This window comes from Cnephaeus nilssonii (genome assembly GCF_951640355.1).
Source record: "Cnephaeus nilssonii genome assembly, chromosome: 10".
Classification (NCBI taxonomy): Eukaryota; Metazoa; Chordata; class Mammalia; order Chiroptera; family Vespertilionidae; genus Cnephaeus; species Cnephaeus nilssonii.
In genome coordinates this window covers 68,978,121-69,004,726 of record NC_137081.1, presented here as the reverse complement: position 1 = coordinate 69,004,726, position 26,606 = coordinate 68,978,121, and the positions used below count along the sequence as shown (strand labels likewise).

At 38.5% G+C, this 26,606-nt stretch overlaps 1 protein-coding gene across 1 annotated transcript in view; it reads left to right on the top strand.

The window, feature by feature from the left end:
• The window catches only part of ARHGAP15 (Rho GTPase activating protein 15), a 665,200-nt gene that overhangs the window by 412,203 nt on the left and 226,391 nt on the right, over positions 1–26,606 (top strand). The window contains exon 10 of the mRNA XM_079782709.1: positions 10,956–11,054. Coding sequence (XP_079638835.1) covers positions 10,956–11,054 — 99 coding nt within the window. The remainder of the gene's footprint in view (positions 1–10,955; positions 11,055–26,606) is intronic.

Below are 26,606 nucleotides of genomic sequence, written 5' to 3'. Positions count from 1 at the left end.
ACATAAATTACATTATGTCACTCACCTGCTCAATGATCTCCACTTACTTAGAATAAAATTATATTATAATAATATCTAATGTCCTTGCTGACCTGTAGGGTGTTACCTACTTTGACCCCAGGCTATCTCTTCTGTTTTATCCTCAATCATAGATTTTTTAAGCATTAAACTTATTGGGGTGACATTGGTTAATAGGATCAGATAGATTTCAAGTGTCCATTTCCATGATACAAAATCTGTATATCGCACTGGGTGCCCACCACCTCAACTATAGTTCTTTTTTTAAAATATATTTTATTGATTTTTTACAGAGAGGAAGGGAGAGAGAGGGATTGAGAGTTAGAAACATCGATGAGAGAGAAACATTGATCAGCTGCCTCCTGCACACCCCCTACTGGGGATGTGCCCACAACCAAGGTGCATGCCCTTGACCGGAATCGAACCTGGGACCCTTCAGTCCGTAGGCCAACGCTCTATCCACTGAGCCAAACCAGTCAGGGCTCAACTATATAGTTCTTGTTTATCACTTCACCCCAGCCACACAGGCCTTGCTGCTCCTCTAACATACCCCAACTTACCCCCACAGCCTTATGCACTTATTCTCCTCTGATTGGATGCTCTCTTTTGTGTTGTCTCATCCCTTCATTTCTTTTGGTCTCTATTCAATGGCACTGCCTTAGAGATGTCTTTGCTGACAATACCTCCCACTAGCTCCCTATCCCCCTGCCTGGTTTTATTTTCTCATAGCGCCATCACTATCTGACATTATCTTCTATGTCAATGTGTTTATGTGTTTGTTTTCTCCATTTACATATAAGCTGTGTGAAGACCTTTTGGTCTATTTATTATTCCATCCCCAGCACACATTGAAAAATACTCAGGGATAGATAGATTGAATGGATGGATAAAAAATGCATGAAATATTCACTTAGTCAAACCATTCTCTATACTGTTGTGATGTTGTGATTCAGAGTATATACGTGTGTGGGAAGTGTGTGAGTACATGTGTTTATTTATGTGTTGTGCTGCTGGATAAGCAGAGGGAGGGAAAAGTATAGGACCAAGTTTCTGCCTAGAATAGGTACAGAAAAATCTTATGCTCATTGTTCCATTTGTGTTAATAAACTCTTCATTTAAGCTACAAATTCTTTCTGGCTGGTGGACTCATCAAAATGTCCATTGTATTCATTGGGCCAAATCTGAGTTGAGTTCTTATTTCCATGAGAGTTTAGGAGCTTAGGAAAAGGGGCCAAGGGGCACTACGTGAAAGTATTTTTGGGGATTTAGGGTGAAGTTGAGAACAGTGGAAACTGCTGGAAGCCTAAAACAGGAAGGAGAAAAAAATGGAAGGTGCTGAGGAAGAACTCTGCCATTCTGTCCGGGTGGCAGCTGGCCTGTCACTGACACGAGGCTGTTCTGGTGAAAGGATGCTACTCCTGCAGCCAACTGTCCAACTCTGATTGGAAGCTACAGCCTACCCTTGTCTGGGGAGATCCTCTCCACAGTCTAGGCACATCTCTTCCAGTCTTTCCAGAGTAGACATCATCACTCTCCACCAGGAGCTTTAAAATGTTAGGTTAGATGAGACACAAAATATGAATAAACATGTGGAGGGAAACTATACACAGATGTGTATCTATTTAGAACTTCTATTTATTTATATTCCAAGCTACTTAAAAGTTAAAATAATTAAGCTTTTTCCTGTACTCTTATGAGAAAAGAACTCACAAGTAAACCAGGCAATGAAAGAGATTTACTTCCAGTGTTTATTAGAGATTCAGCAGGTAATGAGCCCAATTTTTGAGACCTGTGTACCAAAATAGTAGTAGCTGATATGTTTAATCAATGCCCAATCCATAGTAAGATGATGCAGTACCTTCTGAAGCACTTCTGAAGGTAGATTAAAATCAGCAGTGTTTTAGCATTAGTCAGATTCTTCTGCATCCTAATTCAAAGACATAAACCATCAGTAAACTATAGCACTTACTTAAATCACCCATTTCTCCAAAAATTCTCCATAAAATTGTGAAGTACTATCTGATTGATACTCATGGGAAATATTTTAAAGGAGAAAAGGAAAAGGTGGTGAGGATAGAAGTGGAAGAAACATAGAAGAGTAAAAACAGGATTTCTTGATAAGCGGTAAACTCTCTAAAGGAGCACTGAATGTCAGAGTTTAGAATCAAAGGATGAATTCAGTTAAACTGCTGAAATTATCCATGTTAAGAATATTATTTTCGCCCCTTAATACCACTGCCCCTCTCTAATGGGAAATGATTTGCCCATGTGTACCATCTGGAGGGAGAAAATTTCCAACTGAATGCTACCTGCTATGGAGGCTACAGGGCTATATATTTTTTTCTCATCCCAACCGATTTTTAAACTTAATCTCAATCAACTGGGCATCCTCTACTGGAACTTCAAATCTTAGCCACTGGATAAAATAGAAGTCACTGTGACAATGAAAGTAGCCTCCTGACCCAGCTCTCAGAGTTAAAATACAATTGCTGTATTTATTGCTTCTTATTTTATGAATCTTCTAAGCACCTTGGATTTTAAACATCTCAAAGACTGTTCCCCCAGACTTCGGTAATTTCTTTGACTAATTAATAAATTAATTTGAGATCCCAGTAAATTATTTGAGCTTCCTTCCACCTCCCTATCTCAATATCATTCAAATAAAATTTTCTTTGCTTATAATGGCCACAGTTTTGTTTGTTCTATTGCAGTCAACAAAACCTTCACAAATATACTTCATGACCAAAATAATTGCCTGGGGTGTGTGTGTGTGTGTGTGTGTGTGTGTGTGTGTGTGTGTGTGTGTTGTTGTTATTGTTGTTGTTGTTTTAGATGCTTTGTTTTTTTCTTTTTAAAATGTACTCAAGTAGCTGTCATGGCCCTCTGTCCTGAGAGCAGAATAACATCATTTTGAAAAGCATGTGGAGACTGTCTCCCCGGGTAAATGATGATAATACCGTCACATTATTTGAACATTTAACTGCTTCTATTGAGTACTTTTCCTCATAGTTTTGATTCATTGGGAATCTATCTGACAAAGATCCCATTACTGGGTGTTCTTTCCATAATTTGTCAAAAATATATAGCAGAGATGAGGGAGAATGAGGCTAATTTGTAATCTGGGAGACTTAACCTGGTTATGCTGATGAACTAACTAAATCGGTCAAAAGTTTGAGAGCTTAATGATTAAAAACCACCATTTCCTAGTTAAACTCGAATTCATTATGTAAACAACATGATTTATAAGTACAGTCATGTGAAAGGTCTATTTGTTTTTCTCACCAAAAGATGCTTTCAACAAAAAAATTGCAGAAAATGGATTTTCTCCAACCAATGTGTTATCTACCACCCCTGGTATATGCACTTGAAGCAGTACAGTAGAATGAAGATATAATGATCACACTAGCCAAGGCCATAGCATTTGAAGAGCATTCCAAAAATATTGGCACCCCTATCAAGAGGTGTTTGCTAAATACAAAGAGTTGTTAAGAGAGGAAGAAAGGATTACAGTGAGCTACAGATGGAAATAGAAGTGGGGAGTCGGGAGCTCAGGGTTTTGGGACTGCTCCCTTTTTTGGAATACCATAAGGAAGGGGGAATGCAGAAATACTCCTTAATGTTGTTCCAGGACAATAGGCATGGACGTTTAAGGGGCAAATCTAGTTCATTTATGCTTGCTTCTCTCTCCCTTCCCCTTTTGTACTCTATTTTAAGATAGAAGGTTCTGTGGGTCAAACACATTTCCATAATTTAGTGATCCTTCTTGGTTTATCAGACTCTGGACTGTATCAAATTTATGGATGAATGGAAATCCTACAACAGCCCTTAACATTGACAATGACATTTTAGCTAAATCTCTGTGATTTATTTTCTTTGGGTAGCATGTTTTATTTTGCAAAGTCATTTCATGTGCATCATCATCTCCTCTAAGTTGTAAAATTCACCATTTAATGTTGAAGGCTAATGTAGTCAATATTCTTTCAGTTGTAATTGATATAAACTTGTCCAAACTTCAGAAGTAAGAATGGAATTTATTGAACTACTTAATTGAAAAGTTCAAGGAGTAAAGATAGTTTTAGGCATGACTGGATCTAGGGGCAAAATGCTTTCAAATCTTTATCTTTTCTTTCTATTGCTCAGCTCGTTTTCCACTGTGTTGGCTTAATTTTCCAGTGCATCTTTCCAGAAAGTGGCAACATAACTTATGAAAACTCGGATTCACAACCTCATAGTTTACCAACACCTATAGAAGAAAAAGAGGGTCCCTCTTTCCCAGTAGCACTAGACAAAGCCTCAGGATTTACTTGATAGATCTACTCGGACCATGTGTTCCTGTCTGAACCAATTTCTGTGGCCAGGAAGATGAAATGCACATTCATCCCTGGAGTGGGAGGTAGTGGGGTCAACATTACTCAAAACAAATGGCAGAAAAATGAGAAAGGTCTCATCCCCAAAGGAAAATCAGGATGCTCTTACCAGAGGATAGAAGAATAGTTAAGGGGCCAGCAAAACCAACAGATATCCACCATACTTTTTCTAACCAGTGCTTTCTATAACCGTGGATCTCACTGAGCTCTTTTGCCACCCCTGGCCCTTTCTATTGTGATTGTAAGCCTTCTCTTGAAACATTACAGACAATGCTTTGCTAATGTTTTAGGCAAGTTTATTTGGTTGCATTAAACAGAAATTCACTCTAATTTCTAATGCACCTCATGACAAGAATACATGGTGCCTGGACTTAGGCATCAGAAAGTGAGGAGTTGAGGTATATGTTCCATTCACCACTCTCTAGAGGCAAATTAGTTTCTGTGCCCACTCACCCATTTCACATGGGCATCTCCCAAAAGGTGCCCCTGGTCTCCAGCATCTAAATCTAACCCAGATCCCTGGAGTTACCTACCTTGCTCTTTAGTATACCAATTCTAGATTCTTTGTATGGAGACGTGCACATGACAACCTTTGACTTAAGCAGGTTCCGCTGGAGAGCTAAGTTCATAGACACCAGAGCTATGCCTTCTTGGGTGAGTGTAGCCAGTTTAAAGAGAGGTTAGAAGTGAGAAGAAAACCTTTGGCTCATCTGGTAACTGGCAAAAGCAAACCTATTCCTTCTATCTAATGAAGTGCAATAAATCTAGGCTCCTTTCCCACCAGGGTGCTATTAGCAATCAGGGAAGGATAGTTTTTCACTGTGAGGAATTGCCTGCACTTGCCTGGACCCCCCAGTATGTGGCAGTAATGCACCTCCCCCATTATAGCAACTGAAAATAGCTGGTCTTGAAGCACCTCACCCTTCAGAGCACTATGGCAATCAAAAATACCCTGCAATGGAAATTCTCTCCTATTCACCCCAAGTCAAGATTCTTCCCCTAGTCCAGTCTTTCCTTATAATTAATTCACAGCACAAAACTTCTTAATAAAGGAGTCTCTTAGCTGTTTCTACATCCCCACCTTCTCTTCAAATCTTGACCACAAGCATCTGCTTTTCACTTTCATTCTTCTACTAAAGCCATTTCTTTATGGTCATCAACAGCCTTTGAATTGCCAAAATCCAATGAGAACATTTCCTCTTTATCTCCCATCACCATTCTGCTGCATCTGAAATGCTTGTCTTAACTTAGAAATATCCATCTCACTATTTTCTAAACCATCAGGTTTCTGCGTCTCGGTCTCCTTCAAACAAACAAGAAACTTGAAAACCCTCTGTGCCTGATTAGTTGGTTCACTTCCTGCATCCAGTAAACAAAATCCCATGACTCACCTCTAATGTCTATGGCCTGCAGTAGCTCCAAGCACCATATTATTTCATGTTGATGTTCAAAGCAGGAGAAAAAAGTGCCCTTACCTTTTTTATTTCTTTCATAGAGATTGATGCTTTGTAGCTATAGACAAAAGACTCACTGTATTTATGCTTCAGCTTCCTTTCCTCTAAAATCAAGAAGATAGTATCTACTATGAAAGGGTTGAGAATTGGTATAAAGGGTTAAGTAAATTAGAATATGTAAAGTACTTTGAACCTTGCCTGGCTTAGTATAAGTGAACAATAAATCTTCACTATTATGATCACACACCCTTGCACTAGCACTAATCACATTATAAGTGTTTGTGAGAGTTATCCCCCCCCCAACCCACAGACTGTGGGAGATCATGCTTCATGCATCATTGCATTTTCTGTCTGCAGGAGAGTGGCTGGTCCATAGTGGGCCTGTAATAGATAGTTGCTGAATGAGTGGATTACTATCTGCATCCTTCATAGCACCCAGCATATGGTAGGTGCTCACGAAATACTGACTTGAATTCGATAGAAATTAATTGATCTGGAGAGAATACAGAATAAGAAGTGCCATAATATTAAGTGAGGCATAATGAGTTTAAATTTTCAGATGAGAACAATTTCCTTTGAGGCTCTTCTTATGGTTGAATCTAAACTGATGTGTAATTCCACATTCTTAGCAAAATTAGAATTATTTTTTTCTATTTTCAGTTTCCATATTCTATCAACTCCCTTTGTTTTTTTTATTCTCACAGCATTGCTTAGATCACAAAACAAAACAAAACAACAACAACAAAAAAGCACACACAAAAAAAACAGACTGATACCTGTTATCATCTTCATCAATTAGCTATTGCTGCATAATGAACAAACACAAAATTTCAGTGGCATACAGCAAAAAGCATTCATTTCTCATATGTCTGTGAGTTAGACAGTTTAGGTCAGGCTTGACTGAACAGCTTTGCTCTAAACTGTAGATCGGACTGCCCTTGCCTCCTCATTGAGAGTCAGCTTCTGTTCTGTGCCATATGTATTTATTCTGGAGCCCAGACTGAAGGGTCAAGTAGTTACCCAGGGAAGCTCTTGTCTGGGCCATAGCAGAGAAGTAAGCAGGAAAGTAGAAGTCTGTATTGTATCTTAAGGTCTCAGTCTAGAACTGAAACATTATTATTTCTACGCACACTGCATTGTCCAAAACAAGTCATATGGTCATGCCCAACATAAAGACATTGAGGAAATAAAAGTTGCTCACTGTAGTGAGTTTTACCACATAGTCTCATAGCAAAGGATCTAAATATATAAATCTAATTTGAGGAGAAGAGCATTATGAAGAATGATTAAATTTACCACACCTCTTTCCTGATTCTGGTATTCATAACATCTTTCCTAGGCAATCAGATTAGCCTTTAAGTAAGCTCCTTATGTCTAATTTTCCACATGATTTGTGCCCCAGATTTTGTTTTGAACCTTTTGGTTGCAGGCAATAGAATACCCAGTTATATTATCTAATATAACAAAAAGTCTAAAGAATGTATTTTAGGATTGGGTTGAAAGTTCAACAATGTCATTGAAGTCTCAGGTTTTTTGTAGATTTAGGTGTTGTTGTTGTTGTTGTTGTTGTTGTTGTTTTATCATGTTATCTTGTTTGCAGGCTTATTGCCTCATGGTTACAAGATTGCTGCAGAAGCTCCCAGCATCACATGATTTCACAGTGATGTTCAAAGCATAATAAAAAAAGAAAGTATCTTCATACACCCCTCTTCTTTTAAAAAAATCTTCTCTTGTAGTTTTCCAAGTTTCTTTCTCTTATATTTCACTGACCAAAACTATCTACTAGTAATTAGCCAAAGCTATAATGGAAGCAGTAGTCATTGGATAACATTTCCAGGTATTGTATTATGAGTAGACTCTAAAAATAAGAAAGAAGTTGAGAGGGAAATAGCATATATATAAGAAATCAATGGTACCTACACACTTTCAAATAATTTAAACTACCTGACTTAATATTTAAGATCCTTCATCAACACAGTTTTTCTCCTTTGAAAGCTTAATACATCAAGATTTGTCTAAATAATAGAGAGTGAATGTTTCCCTCAGCACACTACATTCTTTCTATCATCCCATCACTGATGTGTTTGTTTTCCTCTCTCTCTTCCCCAAATGCCCTTTGTCCCCTCTCTTAACTCTCCAGTTTATGTCTTACTTATTCGTGAGGATTCATCTCTTCTCTGGGAAGTCTCCCATGGGTACTTAAGGCTGGTCTGATGCCCTGCCACATCCTCTCCTTGCATCTGTTCTTCCCCAGTTACAGGACTTATCATGAAGTGTTTCTACCAGTTTATTTCTATGCTTCCTACTAGAGAAGAAATTTTTAGAGCATAAGTAACAAGTCTTGGTTATTATATTATGACTGCCTTTCCTGGCTCCTGGCATAGAGCCGGCACTCAGGATTTTCATTTGCAAATAGCTGAGTGAATAAAAGAGTAAATGCCCTAACATGCTTTCATGTCTTCTGTATCTACCTAACAAAAGAAAATTTCTCCAGATTTTAATATACACTTTATAGAGAAATTTATTTTTCTTAAATGGCCCTCATCTCACAAACATCTCCCTGCCCCACCACACACAAACCACATCTGCAATGAATGTCATGAAAAGACCTATACTGCAGGACACCTTTCCTAGCACTTAGTATCTCCTGACACCTCTTATGTTGTTTGGTTTATTGTTTAAATACTCCTATTAATTCATATCCTATGTAATAAAAGCCTAGGTGGCGTAATGCACAACATCATCACAATATGGCCACCACAAGATGGCCACCCCAAGATGGCTGCCCTCATGTTGTCACAAGATGGCCACCACAAGATGGTTGCCAAAGCTGGCTGGCAGGGGAGGGCAGTTGTGGGTGATCAGGCCAGCAGGGGAGGGCATCTGGGGGTGACCAGGTCTGTGGAGGAGGGCAATTGGGGGTGACCAGACATGCAGGGGAGGGCAGTTGGGTGCAATCAGGCTGGCGGGGAGAAGCAGTTAGGGGCAATCAGGCCTGCAGGGTGCAGTTAGGGGGCAATCAGGCTGGCAGGGAGAAGTGGTTAGGGGCACTCAGGCAGGCAGGAGAGCAGTTAGGAGCCAGCAGTCCTGGATTGTGAGAGGGATGTCCCCCAAGGGACCCAAATTGGAGAAGGTGCAGGCTGGGCTGAGGGACAACCCCCCTTGCACGAATTTCATACACTGGATCTCTAGTCCTATCTAATAAAGAGGGAATATGCTAATTGACCCTCACACCATCACAAAGATGGCGGCACCCACAGCCAATAAGGAGGAAATATGCTGATTGACTGCCTCGCCCTCAAAGATGGCAGCACCCACAGCCACAGATGGCAGCACCCAGTCCCCTCAGCCCTGCTGGGGTGGCAGGCACGTGGCAAGGCCGGGCCTGCCCCCAGGTGGGCCCAGCCACCTTGCGCACCTGCCTCCAGAGTCCCCGAATCCCCTCAGCTCCCCAGCCACCCAGAGCCGGCCCAAGGCATAGGCAAGCCTCGGATGGTGGCTGCCCAGCCACCCAAGGCTGGCCCAAGGTACAGCCAAGCCTTGATGGGGAGGGGTGTGGGATGGGAATGGGGGGATGAGGACAAATATGTGACACCTTAATCAATAAAGAAATTTAAAATAAAATAAAATAAAAGGTAGATAGGAAAGGCTACAATCAGAATGTGGCATTTAATTGGAGACCTAGAGCAATAGAGTTCCATGTAGAGGAAATAATAAGTGCAGAGTTCAGAGGCAGACGTGTGGACAAGGATCAGCAGTATGGGCAGAGAGGCCATGGGCTAGTGATGCAGGGGAGAGGGGTAGCAAATGAAATCAATTAATGGGTGGAAGGTCTGGACTTGAGCTGCCTTGTAAGTTGGGATAGGGAATTAGATTTCATTCTGAGCAAGAAGGGAAGCCTTTGAAACTATTAAATATTTGTTTCTATCAGTAATAAACATTTATGCTGTTTTTTAAAGTTTTGCAAATGTATTTGTGGTATCAATTGCACAACAATATACATGCACTTACTGCCATTGAACTGTACACATCAAAAATGGTAAATTTTATGTTATGTATATTTTACCACAATTTCCAGTTCTATAGTTGAATCCTGTGGGCCAGAATCTGTGCAAAGCACTGTGACTCTAAGAACACATGGATGATGCAGGCGCTCAGGATCTACTCTGAGAAAATGTATTTCATATATTATAAATGTAAATACACAATGCAAGGTAGCATAAATCACGTTCTAAATGAGAGGGCTAGGCTAGGATTTCGCCCAGTGTGTTCTCGGAAACATTAGTCTAGAGAGAAGCCCTTTGAAATTACCCGAATCAGTGTGGGAAATAGTGAGTCCTCAGGGCCCTCATGGAGATTCCCAGGGGCCCTTGGCACATCACAAGCTCTGAAACAACTATACATAAAAGAAACTGTTTAACTTTGCTTAACCCCATGTTGCTAAACCATTTTGACCACAGCCCTTTCCCCGACATCACCTATTACTATCCCAAGGAACTGGTATTCCAGAGAGCCTATGCTGCTGGAGACACAAAGCTGAGATGCGAAGGATAGAGTTTGTGGAGAAAGTGCTCACTGGGCTGAGCCCAAAAGGAAATGGGATACTTAGATTAGAGAAAGGGCATTCAAGGCAGGAGAAATGTTTAGAAATTCACTTCCAAGTTAAGTCTCCTGGCACTTGCCTCGTCAAATATTGTTGAGCCACAGAATGAATTTTCTAAGTATACTGACAAAATCATAACTTTGATGAGCATTGAAAAATTCTTCTAAAACACTCAAGACATCAGTTCATTAAGATTCATTATTTTGTAGAAATTTACTTAATTCTTTGTCATTATTTTATAGACAACAAAGTTAAGCCCAGAGAGACTATAATTCACTCAGGCACCCCTACCTAATCGCTGCTGGTTTTCTTTCTCTGGACCTGGGGTCCTGTTCCATAAGGGACAGAGTTATAGTCTTTGCATGTCTGCAACAGACACTCTGAAATTAAAGCAAAAAATTGATTCCTATGCAAGATGCAGATTCCATCATGCAGTAGATAAGGAAACAGAATCAAATTAAAGAACAACACAAGCTTGGATTTTAATGAAGCTCATCTTTGTTTCTTTTGCAGATCAAATTTTTGGCTCTCATCTGCACACAGTGTGTGAACGTGAAAATTCCACAGTTCCGCGATTCGTAAAGCAATGCATTGAAGCTGTCGAAAAAAGAGGTGGGTAACTGAATATGCAGCCATGTCTCCCCTTTACTGCACACTCTACACAACCAATGCTCAAGTTCACTGTGCCACTTGATTTGCCTGGGAAGCTGTGCTATTAAAACCTGACTTTTGTTAATCGGTTAAGAGAATCACGTTTCTTATTAACTTCAGTTTGTTTTTACAATAGGGACATCAGTAATTCTCACTAATGTTCTTTTTTTTTTAATATTTTGTCTGTATGACATGTTGTTGATTCAATTGCAAACTTCTTGTTTTCAAGCCAGTGATAAAACATTCATAAAATATCAGCACTCCGAGTGTTAGAACCCTCCTAACATTCATGCTGGTAGACGTTGTGCCAGAACAATTTTTGGTAAGGCCCCAACATTACCCAAGTGAAGCAAATAGCATTTCTACTTGCAAACAGTGCTATTCCATCTTCCATGTGTTTCTGGTTCAGTCAGAATGCAGCTAACTGGTTTTCCTGGAACAATTAACAGAGGCACCTCCAGTGTTAAGATGACCTTTGATCCTCATATTTCAACATTCTGTTTTTCATCTGATATTATTTCATCTCACGAGGGGAGCAAAACAAAACCCAATTGACTCATCATTGCTATGCGAGTCGATCTGTGAGGTGTTTTTCCTTCAGACTATGACTTCATTCCTTCAAGGTCATTTTCCCTGGAAGATACATACAGTAAATGCAGAATCTCAAAAAAATGTATTATATAAAAATATGAAGCTTCATCACCATCTGTTACAAGTTTACAACATATCCCCAGGATCTAGGGGGATATATATCACGTAAAAGATAGAGGTGTTTTCAGAAAAAAGAATTGGTGAATCTATTCCCATTTTCAGCTCCCACTCTCTTCAAACAATAGAACCAAGGAGAAAAAATCTTTACCAAGTTATCTGCTAGGACAAAGCTATTTTAATTCTCTCAGTGTTACCTGGCTTTATTATAGAAGCATAATAAAAATGGTCTGCAATTTTCAACTCCTGGAAATTCATACTTTAATTATAGTGTAAGGACAGCCTTGGGATCCTATTATTCCCGTGTCAGTAGGGAATGGAGAATAACAAGAGGGGGACGAGTGGATAGGGAAAGTGGATAAAGAGAGTGGCTTTGGGGGAAAGCATATCAACACATCAGAGAGAACAGCAGAGAGTTCAGAGCGAGAGTAGAAAACAGTAAAAAGCAGAATGAACACAAGGAGAGATATCTTTGAGGAATGGAGTCAATTCGAGTTGAGAGAGAAATGCGTTTTTATTGCATGTTGCAATCTCATTTAATTTTGCAAGTACATATTTGAGGAATAAATATTATTTAATAAGTACTTAAAGCCAAAATGGATCACTGAAAATGTTATAATGTTATTATTGCCAATAGCTAAATAATCATTTTCAGGAAATCTTCATTCACTGATAAATACTCAGTACTGACGGTGTGAGCACTGTTATATTAGAGCAGAAATCCAAATAGGGCTTTGGGGGAACCTGTACCTAATAAGATGCGTGCACATATGAAAAAGGGCTCGGTACCTCTGTTTATGTGCATATCCCAGGCAAGATGACAATTCTGCTAGGTACAGCCTTGTGGTGTGCAGATACCATAATATTGTAGAGTGGGAAATATCTGCAAGTAGACACTATCATTTGCTCATGGCATTTTGTTGGAGCTTTTAATAAAATAAGACAATATTTTTGCTGACAGGAGCAATCAAAGCTGGCATTATATGTCATTGTCCTGGTGTTTACTCTTAAAATGAATTTGTAGATCCAGTACTAAACAGGCACTAACCACACATATGATTATTAAAATAATCTCTAAGCATTTTAATGCAACTCAAAGAGCACAATTCCACAAAGAAGCTGATCATTCAAAGCACCTTGGCAGCTTCAGCTTAAAGGAACTCTATAGAAATATTCAATAAAAACTCAGAGGCACGAGATAAACCTCTCACATCACTGCAAGATTTACAAGTGTGTACTTTTGATAATATTTTTCTACGATCATTTTGTTGGATTAATATTCTCACATTTATATGCCAATTCTATTTACTCAAAGTGCTGTTTTTACTAAATTCTGGCATCAAGCACCTTAGGACAGAAATAATTTATGTGAATCTAAGTCCAATGTTTATGCAGGCTTCTGATGACATTTTATGCTGGGGCTGGTATTAGCAAGTAGCATAGGAAGGTGCCAAGTCTCTCGGCACGGCTGGGGCTCAGCATATCTAGAGCCCTCTTTCTAATGGCCAGATCCTCTCTCAGCCAAGATACTCAACTGCAGAGTCATGGGAAACGCTTATGGACCAGTGATGGGAAAGGCACATTTCATGAAAACTGTGTTTACTCTCACAGTCTTAGAGAAATGGCCTCAATACTCATTACAGTAGCACAACGGCTGTTATAAAAAAATAAAAAAAAGATTTGTTTCCTTTCTCTCTTTTTTCTTTAAGATTATATATTCACCTTAAATAACCATCAATAAACTGTAGATGTATTTTTAAATGCTTTTCTAACCATTTATTCATTAATGCATCCATTTACCCACCCATTCATTCATTCATTCATTCAGTTGGTTACTTGCACTGGGGCAGAACCAAACTGTTCATGCTTCTGTAGTTTCCCCAGGGAAATTCTACCCGGTGCTTGGCACAAGACGAATCCCTGGTAAGATGGTATTAGTTACATTTTAAATTTTGCATCTCTTGGACATGCCCAAAAGAAAATCTATTAGTGAGCCTAATGTAAACCAATTTAGCGAATAACTTGCTTAGTGTGTTTCCTTATCTTGATTTAGTTTTCTCCATTCCTCTAAACCACCAGAGCATTTTTTTTTTTCCTCACCAGCGATTAGAACTGGATTAAAGTCACTTCTGTGGTTTCTGACATTGTCTGCTCAGCCTAGGAAATATACACAAAACTTAGAGGACAAACTGGAAAGGAGCGTGCTAGTCTTTAAAGCTCTCCCACGTGCTTCATCTCCCTTGCCTTGCCTTTACAGTTGCAGACCATGTAAGTGAGATATCACAAGTTGCCAATGAAAAACTCAATTTATGTTTCTTCTTCTAAAGGAATTTCTGTGAAAATATTGAATTATTGGTCGTCAGTTAATGCTCAGTACATATGGTAAACTGACCAAAAGCATGAGATCATATGACCCCTTTTTGAGGTCGGGGGAACAAGCATGCAGAGGGAGGCATTTTGATATACAGATGGAATGTAGATCTAAACAGTGAAAAGTCCGTGAAGTCCATTTTGCACTGTTTTATAAATACTTTGTATAGTTTATGGTGACCTCAACAGTGTATAGAAATAGCTTACTTAAAAATAGGGTCTCTTCTATCTCTTAGAGGAAAGGGACTATGAGATGTGAACTAAGCAAAGTATATAGTCTAGCATTTCTTTTTATTGTTGATTTGAGAGGAAGAGAGGAACATCAAGGGTACGTATCCTGACTGGCAATCCAACCCGCCACCTTTTGGTGTACGGGACAATGCTCCAACCAACTGAGCCACAGCAGTCAGGGCCAAAGTATGTAGTCTAAAGCTGGTGTAATCCAGAGTTCTTTTTATCAAACATATAAGGACAGACACCTCTTTGTGAAGGTCCGTTATTTGGGAAGAGCCATACTTTGTATGTGACACTACTGTAAGCACTCAATAAATATTGGTTGAGTGACGTAACAGGCACTAACGTGTCTGTTGGCATTTTTTCAAGTAGCTATTTAGGGTCTTCTATGTGCTATTCTCTATACCAGAGATTTTCAACCTTTTCCATCTCATGGTACACGTAAAGTAATTACTAAAATTCTTCGGCACACCAAAAAAATACATTTTTTGCTCATATGACACACAAAAAAATTGGTATAATTTTGATTTATTCACATCATTTGACTACTGTTGTGTTGGCTGTTGCCATTTTTTTTTTTACTTGACAATGTAAGGGAAAAGAGGTCAGTGCTCCTGACTAAATAGGTATTTTATCTTTTAAAATTCTTGCAGCACATTGGTTGAAAATCACTGCTCTCTACTAGCAGCTGAGAATTTAGAGGAGATATACTTTAAATAAAAAGACACACAAAAAGCAAAAACAGTGCTAACTTCTGTGAAAGAAAAGAACAGATCTAAGAAGAGAATAACCATTACAATTATTTTTAAATATATTTTATTGATTTTTTACAGAGAGGAAGGGGAAGGGATAGAGAGAAACATCAATGAGAGAGAAACATTGATCAGCTGCCTCCTGCACACCCCCTACTATGGATGTGCCCGCAACCAAGGTACATACCCTTGACCGAAATTGAACCTGGGACCCTTCAGTCCGCAGGCCAATGCTCTATCCACTGAGCCAAACTGGTTAGGGCTACAATTATTTTCTTTTTAATGTAGGGTAAGTTAGCTTTAAAATGACTTAAGAGGGAGTGGGGAAAATGGGGAGAGGTGTTGATCAAAGGATATAAAGTTTAATTTATGTAGGATGAAAAAAATCTAGATATCTAATGTACAGACATGATGACTATAGTTAATATTGTATTGAATACTGGAAATATGCCAAGGGAGTAGATTTCAGATGCTCTCATCACACACACACACACACACACACACACACACACACACACACTTGGGACCTGGGTAAAGAAATGATATGTTAATTACCTTGACTGTAGTAATCATATCAAATCATCATATTGTACACATTCAATATATATAATTTTCTTGTAATACATTTTTATTGATTTTTGAAAGGAAGGGGGAGGGAGAAATAGCAACATCAATGATGAGAGAGAATCACTAATCAATGGGCTGCCTCCTTCATGCCCTCCACTGGGGCTCAAGCCTCCACTGGGGCTCAAGCCTGCACTGGGGCTCAAGCCTGCAACCCAGGCATGTACCCTGGACCAGGAATCAAACCGTGACCTCCTGGTTCATAGATCAAAGCTCAATTACTGAGCCACACCAGCCAGGCTCTATATATACAACTAGAGGCCTGGTGCATGGAAATTCATGCACTGGAGGGGGGTCCCTCAGCCCGGCCTGCCCCCTCTCACAGTCCGGGAGCCCTCAGGGGCAGGAAGCGACCCGGCAATCAGGGTAAGGTGATGCCCAATCACACCTCTGCTGCTGCCACTGCCGGCAGCACAAGCCTCGGCTGGCCCTGGTTACCTGAGCCTCGGGCAGCCCTGGGCAGCTGGGCAGCCGCCATCTGAGGCTTGCCTGCACCTCTGGCCAGCCCTGGGTGGCTGGGGGGCTGAGGGGACTGGGGGACTCTGGAGGCAGGCGCCCTGGCGGCGCTGAGGGGAATGGGCGCCGCCATCTTGTGGCTGTGGGTGCTATCATCTTTGAGAGTGGGCAGTCAATTAGCTTATTCCCTCCTTATTGGCTGTGGGCACCACCATCTTTGAGGGCGGGCAGTCAATTAGCCTATTCCCTCCTTATTGGTTGTGGGTGCCACCATTTTTGAGGGCAGGACAGTCAATTAGCATATTCCCTATTTATTAGATAGGATTTTTATTTAAATTACATAAGAAATGCTGAAAAACAAACATGTACTTGTCTGGTTTTAGCCTCCTGTTAAGACCAGAAGTTTAATCTGGCCTGATTTCCCATGTTATTTTCTTCACACACTGTGACAATGCAAAGAAGTCACTTGGTGTGAGATACTCAAGAAGACTTTCCTTAAATGACAAGCCAATCCTTTTTCTACCTAACAACACCAGCCATTGTAGAAAACTTCTTTTATATACTAATGGAGTTAACTGAATGAATGAGCATATTTCTACCCTAAATGTATTTTTATGTATCCAATATATTTGTGGGGTAAGGTAATAGGATTGTTTTTTAAAAATCATTTAATTTTATTTGGATTGTCATTCATCTTTTTAAATCTCTTTTAACAACTCATTCTTCCCTCATGATTCCCAGTTCTGGTTAATATGCCCTCAAACGATTTAACAACATTAAAATCATACCTAGAGAGATCTGTTGCACAACAATGTGCATGCAATCAACACTTCTGAACTGTACACTTAAAAGTGGTTATGATGGTATATTTTATGTTATTTTTTTAACCATGATAAAAGGTAAATGACACCAAGCTTTTCAAATTTGGTGATTCCAGCTATGAGCTACTTTGCAGAATGCCTCAGCAGATGCTAATCAACAAGTTTGTCCTCTCTTTCTTTTTTCTGGAACACAAAACACTATGACAAGAATGATACACAAACTTACATATTTGACTTGGTGCCTGAAAGCCACCCTGGGATCCATAACCTTGCTTAAAGATTTAAGAAAGACCTTTAGTCTACTTCTGAGGTCTTTAGCCTCGAAAACTTTATCTCTCAACTTGACTTCTTAGCAGCTGTTATATTTTTTTGCTGTCGTTTGTTTGACAGGATCCAGTTATAGGTTCCGATGTCTGTTTAAAGAAACAAGGAGGCTGTTGGCTTTAAAATTCCCTCGTTGCTTGTGTGATCAGCATTTTCCCAGGCTTTTCTACATAGTTTGCCAAGCAGAGGGACTGACCTTTTGTAGCAAACACTTTTTCATTTCAAAATGCTCACTTTGATTTTTGTCCCATTTTATGCTCATTCCAAACTGTTTACAACCCACTAAAAATGACTGTGAATTATATGTTTGTGTAATGGATTCCTTTTGTGGTTGGAGTGGAATGTTTACTTTGAACAATTAGTTATCTTTGGGCAGATTATAGCATCTTGGAAAAAAATGGCTAAAATTATTATTATACCTTAACTGTTTCTTTTTGGTAATTCCCCTGCTGTTACATAAAGTTTGAGAGAATGTCACATTAACCAGCCATGACATGAGAAACAAAATCTATTTTTCTATGTGAATATTAATTTGGAAATACCTGTTGATATTGTAAGAAGGCGTGGTTACACACCTATACTGATCTGACTCAAAAAATTCAGCATACAAAATCTACATAATCACATAGACATTTAAGAGAGAGAGAGAGAGACAGAGAGAGAGAGAGAGAGAGAGAGAGAGAGACAGAGAGAGAGAGGGGAGAGAGAGAGAGAGAGAGAGAGAGAGAGAGAGAGAGAGAGAGAGAGAGAGAGAAGAAAGAAAGGAAAGAGGCATTTGTATACTAGGTAAGACATGCACATGGATATATTAATACATAAATAACAGGCATGATTGTAGTAGAGCTATTATGCAAGAGATATACCAAGCAGTATACTTGTTAATATAATTTTCCTCATATGCAATTCAATGCACCAATCTGCCTCTTGAGATACTACCAAGTGTTCACTTGCAAAAGTAAAACTTCACATAATCTTTTCTCATTGCCTGAGAATCCAGGCCCCTAAAGTGCGGATCGGATTGCCTTCACTAGACAAGCTCTGCTCTCAGTTCTGCTAATTTTGTACTGTTCATTCTTTCCCACTTTGGGATAATCTATTATAGTTGGATCCAGGCACGCACTAAAGGCTGATACTTTCATGAAGAATGTGCAATTTGTACTGTTTAGTTTGTGACGAGATTCTTGAAAACTTTTTATGATTCTATCTTGTTCCAGAGAGACTTCTGCTTGCTAGTTTTATAAGCAGTGAGTGGGGAGAAAAAAGTAACAGAAACAAAACAAACTGATAAAAATTACATGCTCCAAAAAAAGAAGAAAAAAAATCAAGAGTTCGTGATAAGCACTTTTTCTTTTTCCCCAGAGAATATTTGTGGACTGCGCAAAAATGTTTCTGAGGGCACTGACCTATGTGTTGCTTTTTTTTTTTTTTCAAGTGCTTGCTTTTCATGCCTAAAGTTAGGCACCCACACGCATTTACAATAGAGATGATGGGCAAAGGATCCATATGAAAGTTTGCAGCGAATTTTTCTTCGTTGTTACTTCTGGGTTAAAATTAAGTCCGGTTTCGTGTTTTGGTGTTTTGTGTTTGGTTTTGTTTGGTTTTGTTTTAATGTAACCCAATGGCAACCACCTTCCTGACAGCGATAGTGTTGTGCCGGGTCCAACTTGGAATTGGTTCTTTGGGGTAGTCATGCTGGGGCCGCTGTGTCTGTAAGAAAGCCACATTCAGGGCTAGAGGGGAAGACAAAATCAGAAAAGAGTAAACAGGAAACAGCCAGCAAGAGTATAAAAGAGAAACTGGAAAAAGACAACCAAAAGAAATCAGAGATGACAAGGTGGAGAGAGAGAAAAAAGCTGGGCTTTGCAATTAAAAAACAAATTTAGATAAAAGGGCACACTTGTGAGGTCTGTAATGAAGGGAAGACAGACTATTGAACCAGTTACCATCTCTCCATAGTTACCTGATCCTGTTTCTATGTTCCAGAGAAATTTATTCTTGTTCAAGAAAATGCTTCCTAGTTAAATCTTGCCATGAACAGCAAGCTTAAATCGAATGTTCACAAATTCTGTGTGTAGACCTGGTTAGTAATTAATTCACTGTACTTATTAGTGACATTTAGTGGAGTTTATCTACATCGAGCAATACACAAGTCTTATTATCAAACAGAGAGCTTAAACATTACAGGAGTTAATGTAGAAATAAATGTGCAGTTCAACAACCGGAAAGGCTATCTAATGTATCCAGCAATGTGGCTCTGGTCAAATCAGTTGGCGGATATTCCCACACTCTCGAGTCCAGAATGCATTAGAATAAATAATGTCTCTTCCCAGATAAAGCCTGAGTCAAATTTCCACCCTCCAACCCCACTCCCACCTCCATCCTAAAGTTTAGGTTCTTAACATACTTTTTCCTTGGAGTCAGTTGGAAGGAAACAGTGCCAAAGTTAATACCCTAGGCCAGTGATTTTTAACCTTTTTCATCTCATGACACAGATAAACTAGTTACTAAAATTCCATGGTACATCCAAAAATATATTACAATTTTTGCCGATCTGACAACAACAAATCTGTATAAATTTGATTTACTCACACTGAATGGCTATTGTTATGTGAGCTGTTGTCATTTTTTTTTTTTAATTTGACAATCTGAAGGAAAAGAGGTCAGTGTCCCTGACAAAATAGTCAGGTTTTACATATTTTAAAAATTCTTGACACACACCAGTGGAAAATCTCTGCCCTAGGCAATTAGCCTTTTATTATAAACTAGAGGCCTGATGCATGAAATTCGTGGCAAGAGTAGGCCTTCCTTCCCCTGGCTGCCGGCACCGGCTTCCCTCTGCCACCCGGGACCCAGGCTGGCTTCCCTCTGGCTGCCCACAGGCACCCAGGACCCAGGCTGGCTTCCCTCCAGCCCTGGCTTCATCCGGAAGGACATCTGGTCTAATTAACATATTACCCTTTTATTATTATAGACTAGAGGCCGATGCACGAAATTCATGCAAGAGTAGGCCTTTGCAGCCCCGGCTGCCTTGGCCCTCACAGCCCTGGCTTCGTCCAGAAGGTCGTCCGGACGGTCATTCCGCTGTTGGGCTGTTTGGCCGATTTGCATATTACCCTTTCATTATTATAGATGGAGAATTTAAATGATGTAATACCTCAACAGGCCTAGATGCAGTACTCTGAAAGAGCCTATCATGGTGTCATCTACATTATAGGAGTTCTGGGTTTGGGTGCTTTTTTGTTATAAGCCCCTATATTCAGAATTTAATACTTGAGTCATGAAAATAATATTGGCTCAAAATTAGCAGGATATTTTATCGTGGAAGCAAGCATTTACAAAATTTGGAAGAAACTTACCTGCATTTGGAAAGCTTTCAGGTTTTTGATAAAAGAGAACAAATAATAATAATAATAATAATAATCACAATGCAGTTAAAGATTTTCAGATATTTGGTACTTTGAGATTCCAAAATGGACTTATAGTTTTCAAGCAGAATTTTAAAAATTCTTATTACATATGTGGACCAATTCATTTAAAAATTTTATCAAGTCTGGCCATTGTGGCTCAGTGGTTGAACATTGACCTATGAACCAGGAGGTCACAGGTTCGATTCCCAGTCAGGGTATAAAAGCCCTGGTTGCGGGTTTGATCCCCAGTGTTGGGCATGCAGGAGACAGTTGATTAATGATGATCTCTCATCATTGTTGTTTCTATCTCTCTCTCTCCCTTCCTCTCTGAAATCAATAAAAATATACAGTATATATATTTTTAAAAGGAAACATTTATTTTTAAAAAATATCAAAACTTCCACAGCAGTGTAACTCAATTTTGTGAAATAATCTGTTATTTATTGGTTGAACAAGAATCTATACATTATATTTTCATAGGCATTTCCCTAGATTTTAAAAATTTATGAAAATTAAGATGTTTTGAACTCATCCAGGAAGCTACAAATGAGAACAAAATATTATACTATTTTGTGGGTTTTCTAATGAATAAGGTTCCCTTTTAAAATATCTAGAAAAAAATTGCCTTTTCCACATAAATTTTACACTTTCAAATGAAGTGTGTCCAACTTAAGCATCAATCATTAATCTACATATGTATAGTAAACAAGACATGCAGATTCCAGGAGAAGTGCTCGCATTGGTCTATATAATTGGACATGGCATATTTCCTCTGTAGGATATTTTAGAGTAATTTACTATCCTGAAAAGATTCCTATCTTGGTGATTCTAAAATCTGTGCGAGTTTATCTTATAGTCTAACAGGCTGTGGAGTTAGAAATGTTTTTGTTGGGGTCAAAATAATCTCTCTTGCTAGTTTTATCCCTTTTTGCCAAATTTTATACTTTGCAAGCCACTTCCTAGTTTCAGGTCAGAAAAGAAAATCAAACCAAAAAAAAAAAAATCAAGGGTAAGATAGTTTGAGAAGAAAAATTAACTGTGTAAAACCAAAATAGCTCTGAACTGATGCTGCTGGAAGAGTTCTTGAGGTTATAGTAGACTGTAGACTCAAAAGGTGAAATCACACTCTTTTCAAGGAAATATGAAAATCCTAAAATTTAGGGTAGAATAAAAATATTTAAAATATTAACTTCAGTATATTGTGTATTCTTTCACATCGGGACCATGGATTTATTTTTATTTCATAACAGTGACACACAATGGATTCTCAGTAAATGATGAATAAATGGATAAATTATATTCAGCAATGTTGCACACCATTGCCACATCTGCATATGGTTGAAACTGAAAAGATCAATGATCAAGTGCTGTTGGTTGAAGGCAGCTGCATGATGTGTAGAGAATAATGTGGTTTGCAAATCTGCTTTTTTAAACATTTAAACCAGTCCTGATGACAGTATATTCTATTGTTGTAAATATAATTCTTTTCCATCTATACCCAGCTATGATAAACATTTGAAGTTATGTTTCCTTATGGATCTTATGCTCATCAATTTTTGGATACTACATTTAAGTTCACCATCCAACAACTAAAAGAGTATTAGTTCTCTATTCATTTTCATCAGAGGAAGTCATATCCTATTAGGCATTGTTCCAACACCAGTAGCCTACTGTTCTTAATAAAGTAATTGAATGGCAACTATGACTTGTAAGTGACATGCCTGAGACTAGTCAGGCATAGGCTTGGGTCCCCTAACCACATGGAAAGTTGAACACCACATCTTTAATTCAGACTTTGAATACCAGGCTAGAGCGGGTTCTGTGCTAGTTTACTTCCCTGTGAATATCTCACCTTCTTGATTCAGTGCTTATTTTCTATGTACTACTATATCTCAGGAAATTTTTATTTTAATTATATCTTTTTAGTGGAAAGAGTCTGTCAAGGAATTTCAAATAAATATATAGTCAACTTTATAGACTTACCAATATGAAGCTAATGAACACAGGATACCAATATTCTAACTTCTGACATGATTTTGTTATTGGATATTGATTTCATCTTCTACAGATGTACTTCACAGCAAAAAAAAAAAAAGTTAAGCTTTGCTGATGCTATCAAAAGCTCTATTACAACTTTGAATACACCAGTATCATTAAAATAGGACTATTATCTTTCTTGCTTTAAAAATGATGCTCTTCTTATCATGTTTTGCATTTTTGACAGTCTGGGCTAGCTTAACTCTTTAGCCTCCCTACAGGAAAGAAGATGCCTAACAGACAATATTGTAATCACTATAGAAACTTTTCTTTAATTTCATTTTGAAGGCAAGCAGTTAGTTGGCATGAATTAGAAATTGCATAGCATAATATCGAAATCCATGTGTTTGGCCTAGAGTTTGACAGCATAAGAAACATGCATTTCCTCTGGAATTAATTGTTGACTCTGATATTTTATGCTACTCATTCTCTCAGTGTAATGCCAATCATGTCTAAAGCCTCAGTGATTCCTTCAGTCACATAATGTCCTATATGAGAATGACTATAGAGCTATTTCTTACACTCAAACCTGAGGTCTAGAAACAACCCTTCTTGAATTTTCCTCTGGCATTGCAAACTCAAACTTTACAAACTGAACTTATCACATCCCCTAAAAACCTGTTATTCCTCCTTTAGTCCTTATTTCAGTCAATAGCACCATGACCAATTTTCCCCACTGCTCTAAAAAATATGTTGGATATCTTAGATTCTTCAGTCTCATTAAGACACTACACCGTGCACCAAGTCTAATGATCTCTACTTTCTTAACATTTCTTGACTTGGATTCTCCCTTTCACCTCCTATGGTCTTAATTAGGCCTCCATAATTTATTTTGATGTAAACCTCCTAATTGATAGCAGTGACTTTGTTCTTTCTCATTTCTGCCCAGGCCACCATCCTCAATGCTGCCAAATTATCTCTCTTAAATATAAATAAGATTGTGTTATTTCTTCATAGAAACCTCCATTGGTTCTTCTTCCCCTAAGGGTAAACAAAATTCCACACTAATTGTTCCCATTAAAAAGGATAATCGTATGACCTCTATCTACTGCCCAGCTTCACATCCTCATAAGCTGCTTTTTATGCTCCAGGAATACCAACTACACGAAGTTTTATAAAAGCTTATATTCCTTCTATGTGCTGTTCATATGCAAAGACTCTCTCCCTATCCACCTACCTGCCAAATTTATACTCATCCTATTGTACACAGCACAAGAGTCCCCTCCTCCAAGGAATATTCTCTGACTGATATCATCAACCACCTTTCATGGTCTCTTGGACATTATTAGGGCATCCCTCCAGCATTCCAGTGATGGCTCTGCTGTTGCATGGGACTGTGATGGCTGGTTTCCCCATCCAGAGTACAACGCCTTGAGTCTAGGGGTTGTGTCTGGTTTATCTGTCTCCTCGGTGCTTAGCACCTCCGATCTGGCATATGGTAGGCTTAATTCATGATGGATGACTAAATCGATAGATATATGGATATTCTTGTCATCAATTCATCAATGAATTCATCCTTGGAGAATCAAATCTTATATACTGAATATTTATTGATCTGCTAGAAAAGATAATATTAAGTGGTTCTTTAAACATAATGTGAAGTCACATTATCCAGAAGGTATAATAACTACCTTAAAAGTGAAAGTACAGTGTCTTGGTTTTTTTCCCCTTTGAGACACAGTATAATACCTCATGCATATACATAAATACCATATTAGCAATAGCTTCACTAGTATGGGACAGGACAGATATGGAGCAGTGACTGGTGTTCATTACAGGTTTTGGACAAAGCATACTTCCTCATCCTTAATAGGGAGAAAATAGTTCTCTTGACAAATGGTATTAAATTATTTCATAAACCTGAGGGACTCAGCTAACTAAAGCCAAATTTGATGTTTTGGAGACCTCCTGGTGTCATCAGAGTAGAATCACCATCTTTCTGGTTCAAAAAATAATGTTCTTTTCTATAGAAACCTCTAGGCATTGTAACTACTTCCCTGTAAGTTTGTATATAATTTTTCCCATTATCACCCCCAGGTCTCATTCACCATCACCACTTTCCAGGCATCTACCATCCACTGAATAGCCATGTTTCTGATTATCTTTTCCCAAATGTATTGGCTTGCGTTATTTAAGGCTGAATCTCATTTTATTATTTCCTGCTTGTATTTCTAAACTCCTTAAGTCTATTTGTATGATTCTTTTGTCTTCACAGATGTCCACAGTTCCTCCCAATTTAGTATCATCAGCAAATTTAATTAATGCTCTGTTTACCTCTCCTTCTAATGAAACCAGTCCCTTGTTTCATTTCATCATACAAAGTAAAAATGTATTGGCAATAAAAAGAGTCTGAAGAAATGTTCCCTCACTGTAGGAGGGGAAGTTAAGAATACAGCAAAGAACCATGTGGTGAGGAGTGGACAGGGCAGCGGGGTGGTGAGCTCGTTTGCTATTGCCCTAAAGCAAAACCTTTTTCACAGCAACCACACTTTGGCAGATTGCCTGAGTTGGTGCTGGTGTGTGTGTGTGTGTGTGTGTGTGCGCGCGCGTGCGTGCGTACACATGTGTGTGTTAGCAGGTAGCTATATTACCCTGAAGATGTTCTATTAAAGATATATTTATTGATATATGAAAAGCATATTTAAATCTAAAATACATGTTCAGATATAAGCTAGTAACATTCAATCCATAGTATAGCTACAAACCTAGATATGGATACACACATCTGCACTTATATACAGGCTCACAAGCATTTTCAGTAAGCTTTTTCTCACATTCACTACTGTCTAACGTTGTATCTCAGTCCTTAACTTGATAAATGCTTTAAATCCAGATTATCCTTAGGCTTTAAATAAAATTCCTTATCAATAGTAGATTTATTAGAATAAGTTAGGAAAAAAATTTAAGTGTATCCTCAGGCAAATGTCAGTTAAAAATATATTTTAACCTCTAGAATTAATAGGCTGAATAACTGAGCTTGATCAGAGAAAGAGTTTCTGCTTGTTAACATTAAGGTAGGCAAGTTTATGTTCATATGATTACATTATTATCCTTTGAAGTTGTAGTCATACAGATATGGGGTGATTTAGGTAAGAAAACAAAAATGGTATTTATTTAGCACCCTCTGTGTGCCACACGTAATGCTTTCTAGCAAGAGTCAATAATACAGACTTAAAACCTGTATCAATCACTACCTGATACTCATAGACTGTATTCCTAACTCCAATAAAATCTTGTAAATATTTACCGTGTTGTAGATGAAGAATCTATCTTTGGAATGTGAATGCATTAGTATAAAGCCATCAACTTCACATAACTTTCAAGTATATGCTTTGATTAGGATAGACAGATGGCAGAGCAATGTTTTTTATTTGTAGGTGCTGGAGACAATGCACGTTCACAGTGTTGAAATGAAGGCTGACAAATACTTTCCATACAGCACAAGGTCGCCAGAGATGTCCTCACCAATGAATGGTGTTAGCAAAATAGTGACTGGGAATATTGTTAAGTAGTCACAGCCTTGTATTGTTTTTCTAGTGAGAAAAATCTGATGCATAATTAATGCATTCTTATGAGAGAATTTTCTCAGATGCCAAGGCTTTACAGGCATAACTCCTATAAGCTTTAATGGAGGTTCTTGCCAGCACCTGTTACAGAATAGAGTTCTTACTTTTCACACATAATCCAAGACTGGCCTGGAACACTGACTTGAAAAAAAAAACACTAATATAGTGAAACCTTCTTGTAGTGTGTCCTCACATAAAATATGCATCTTTTAAG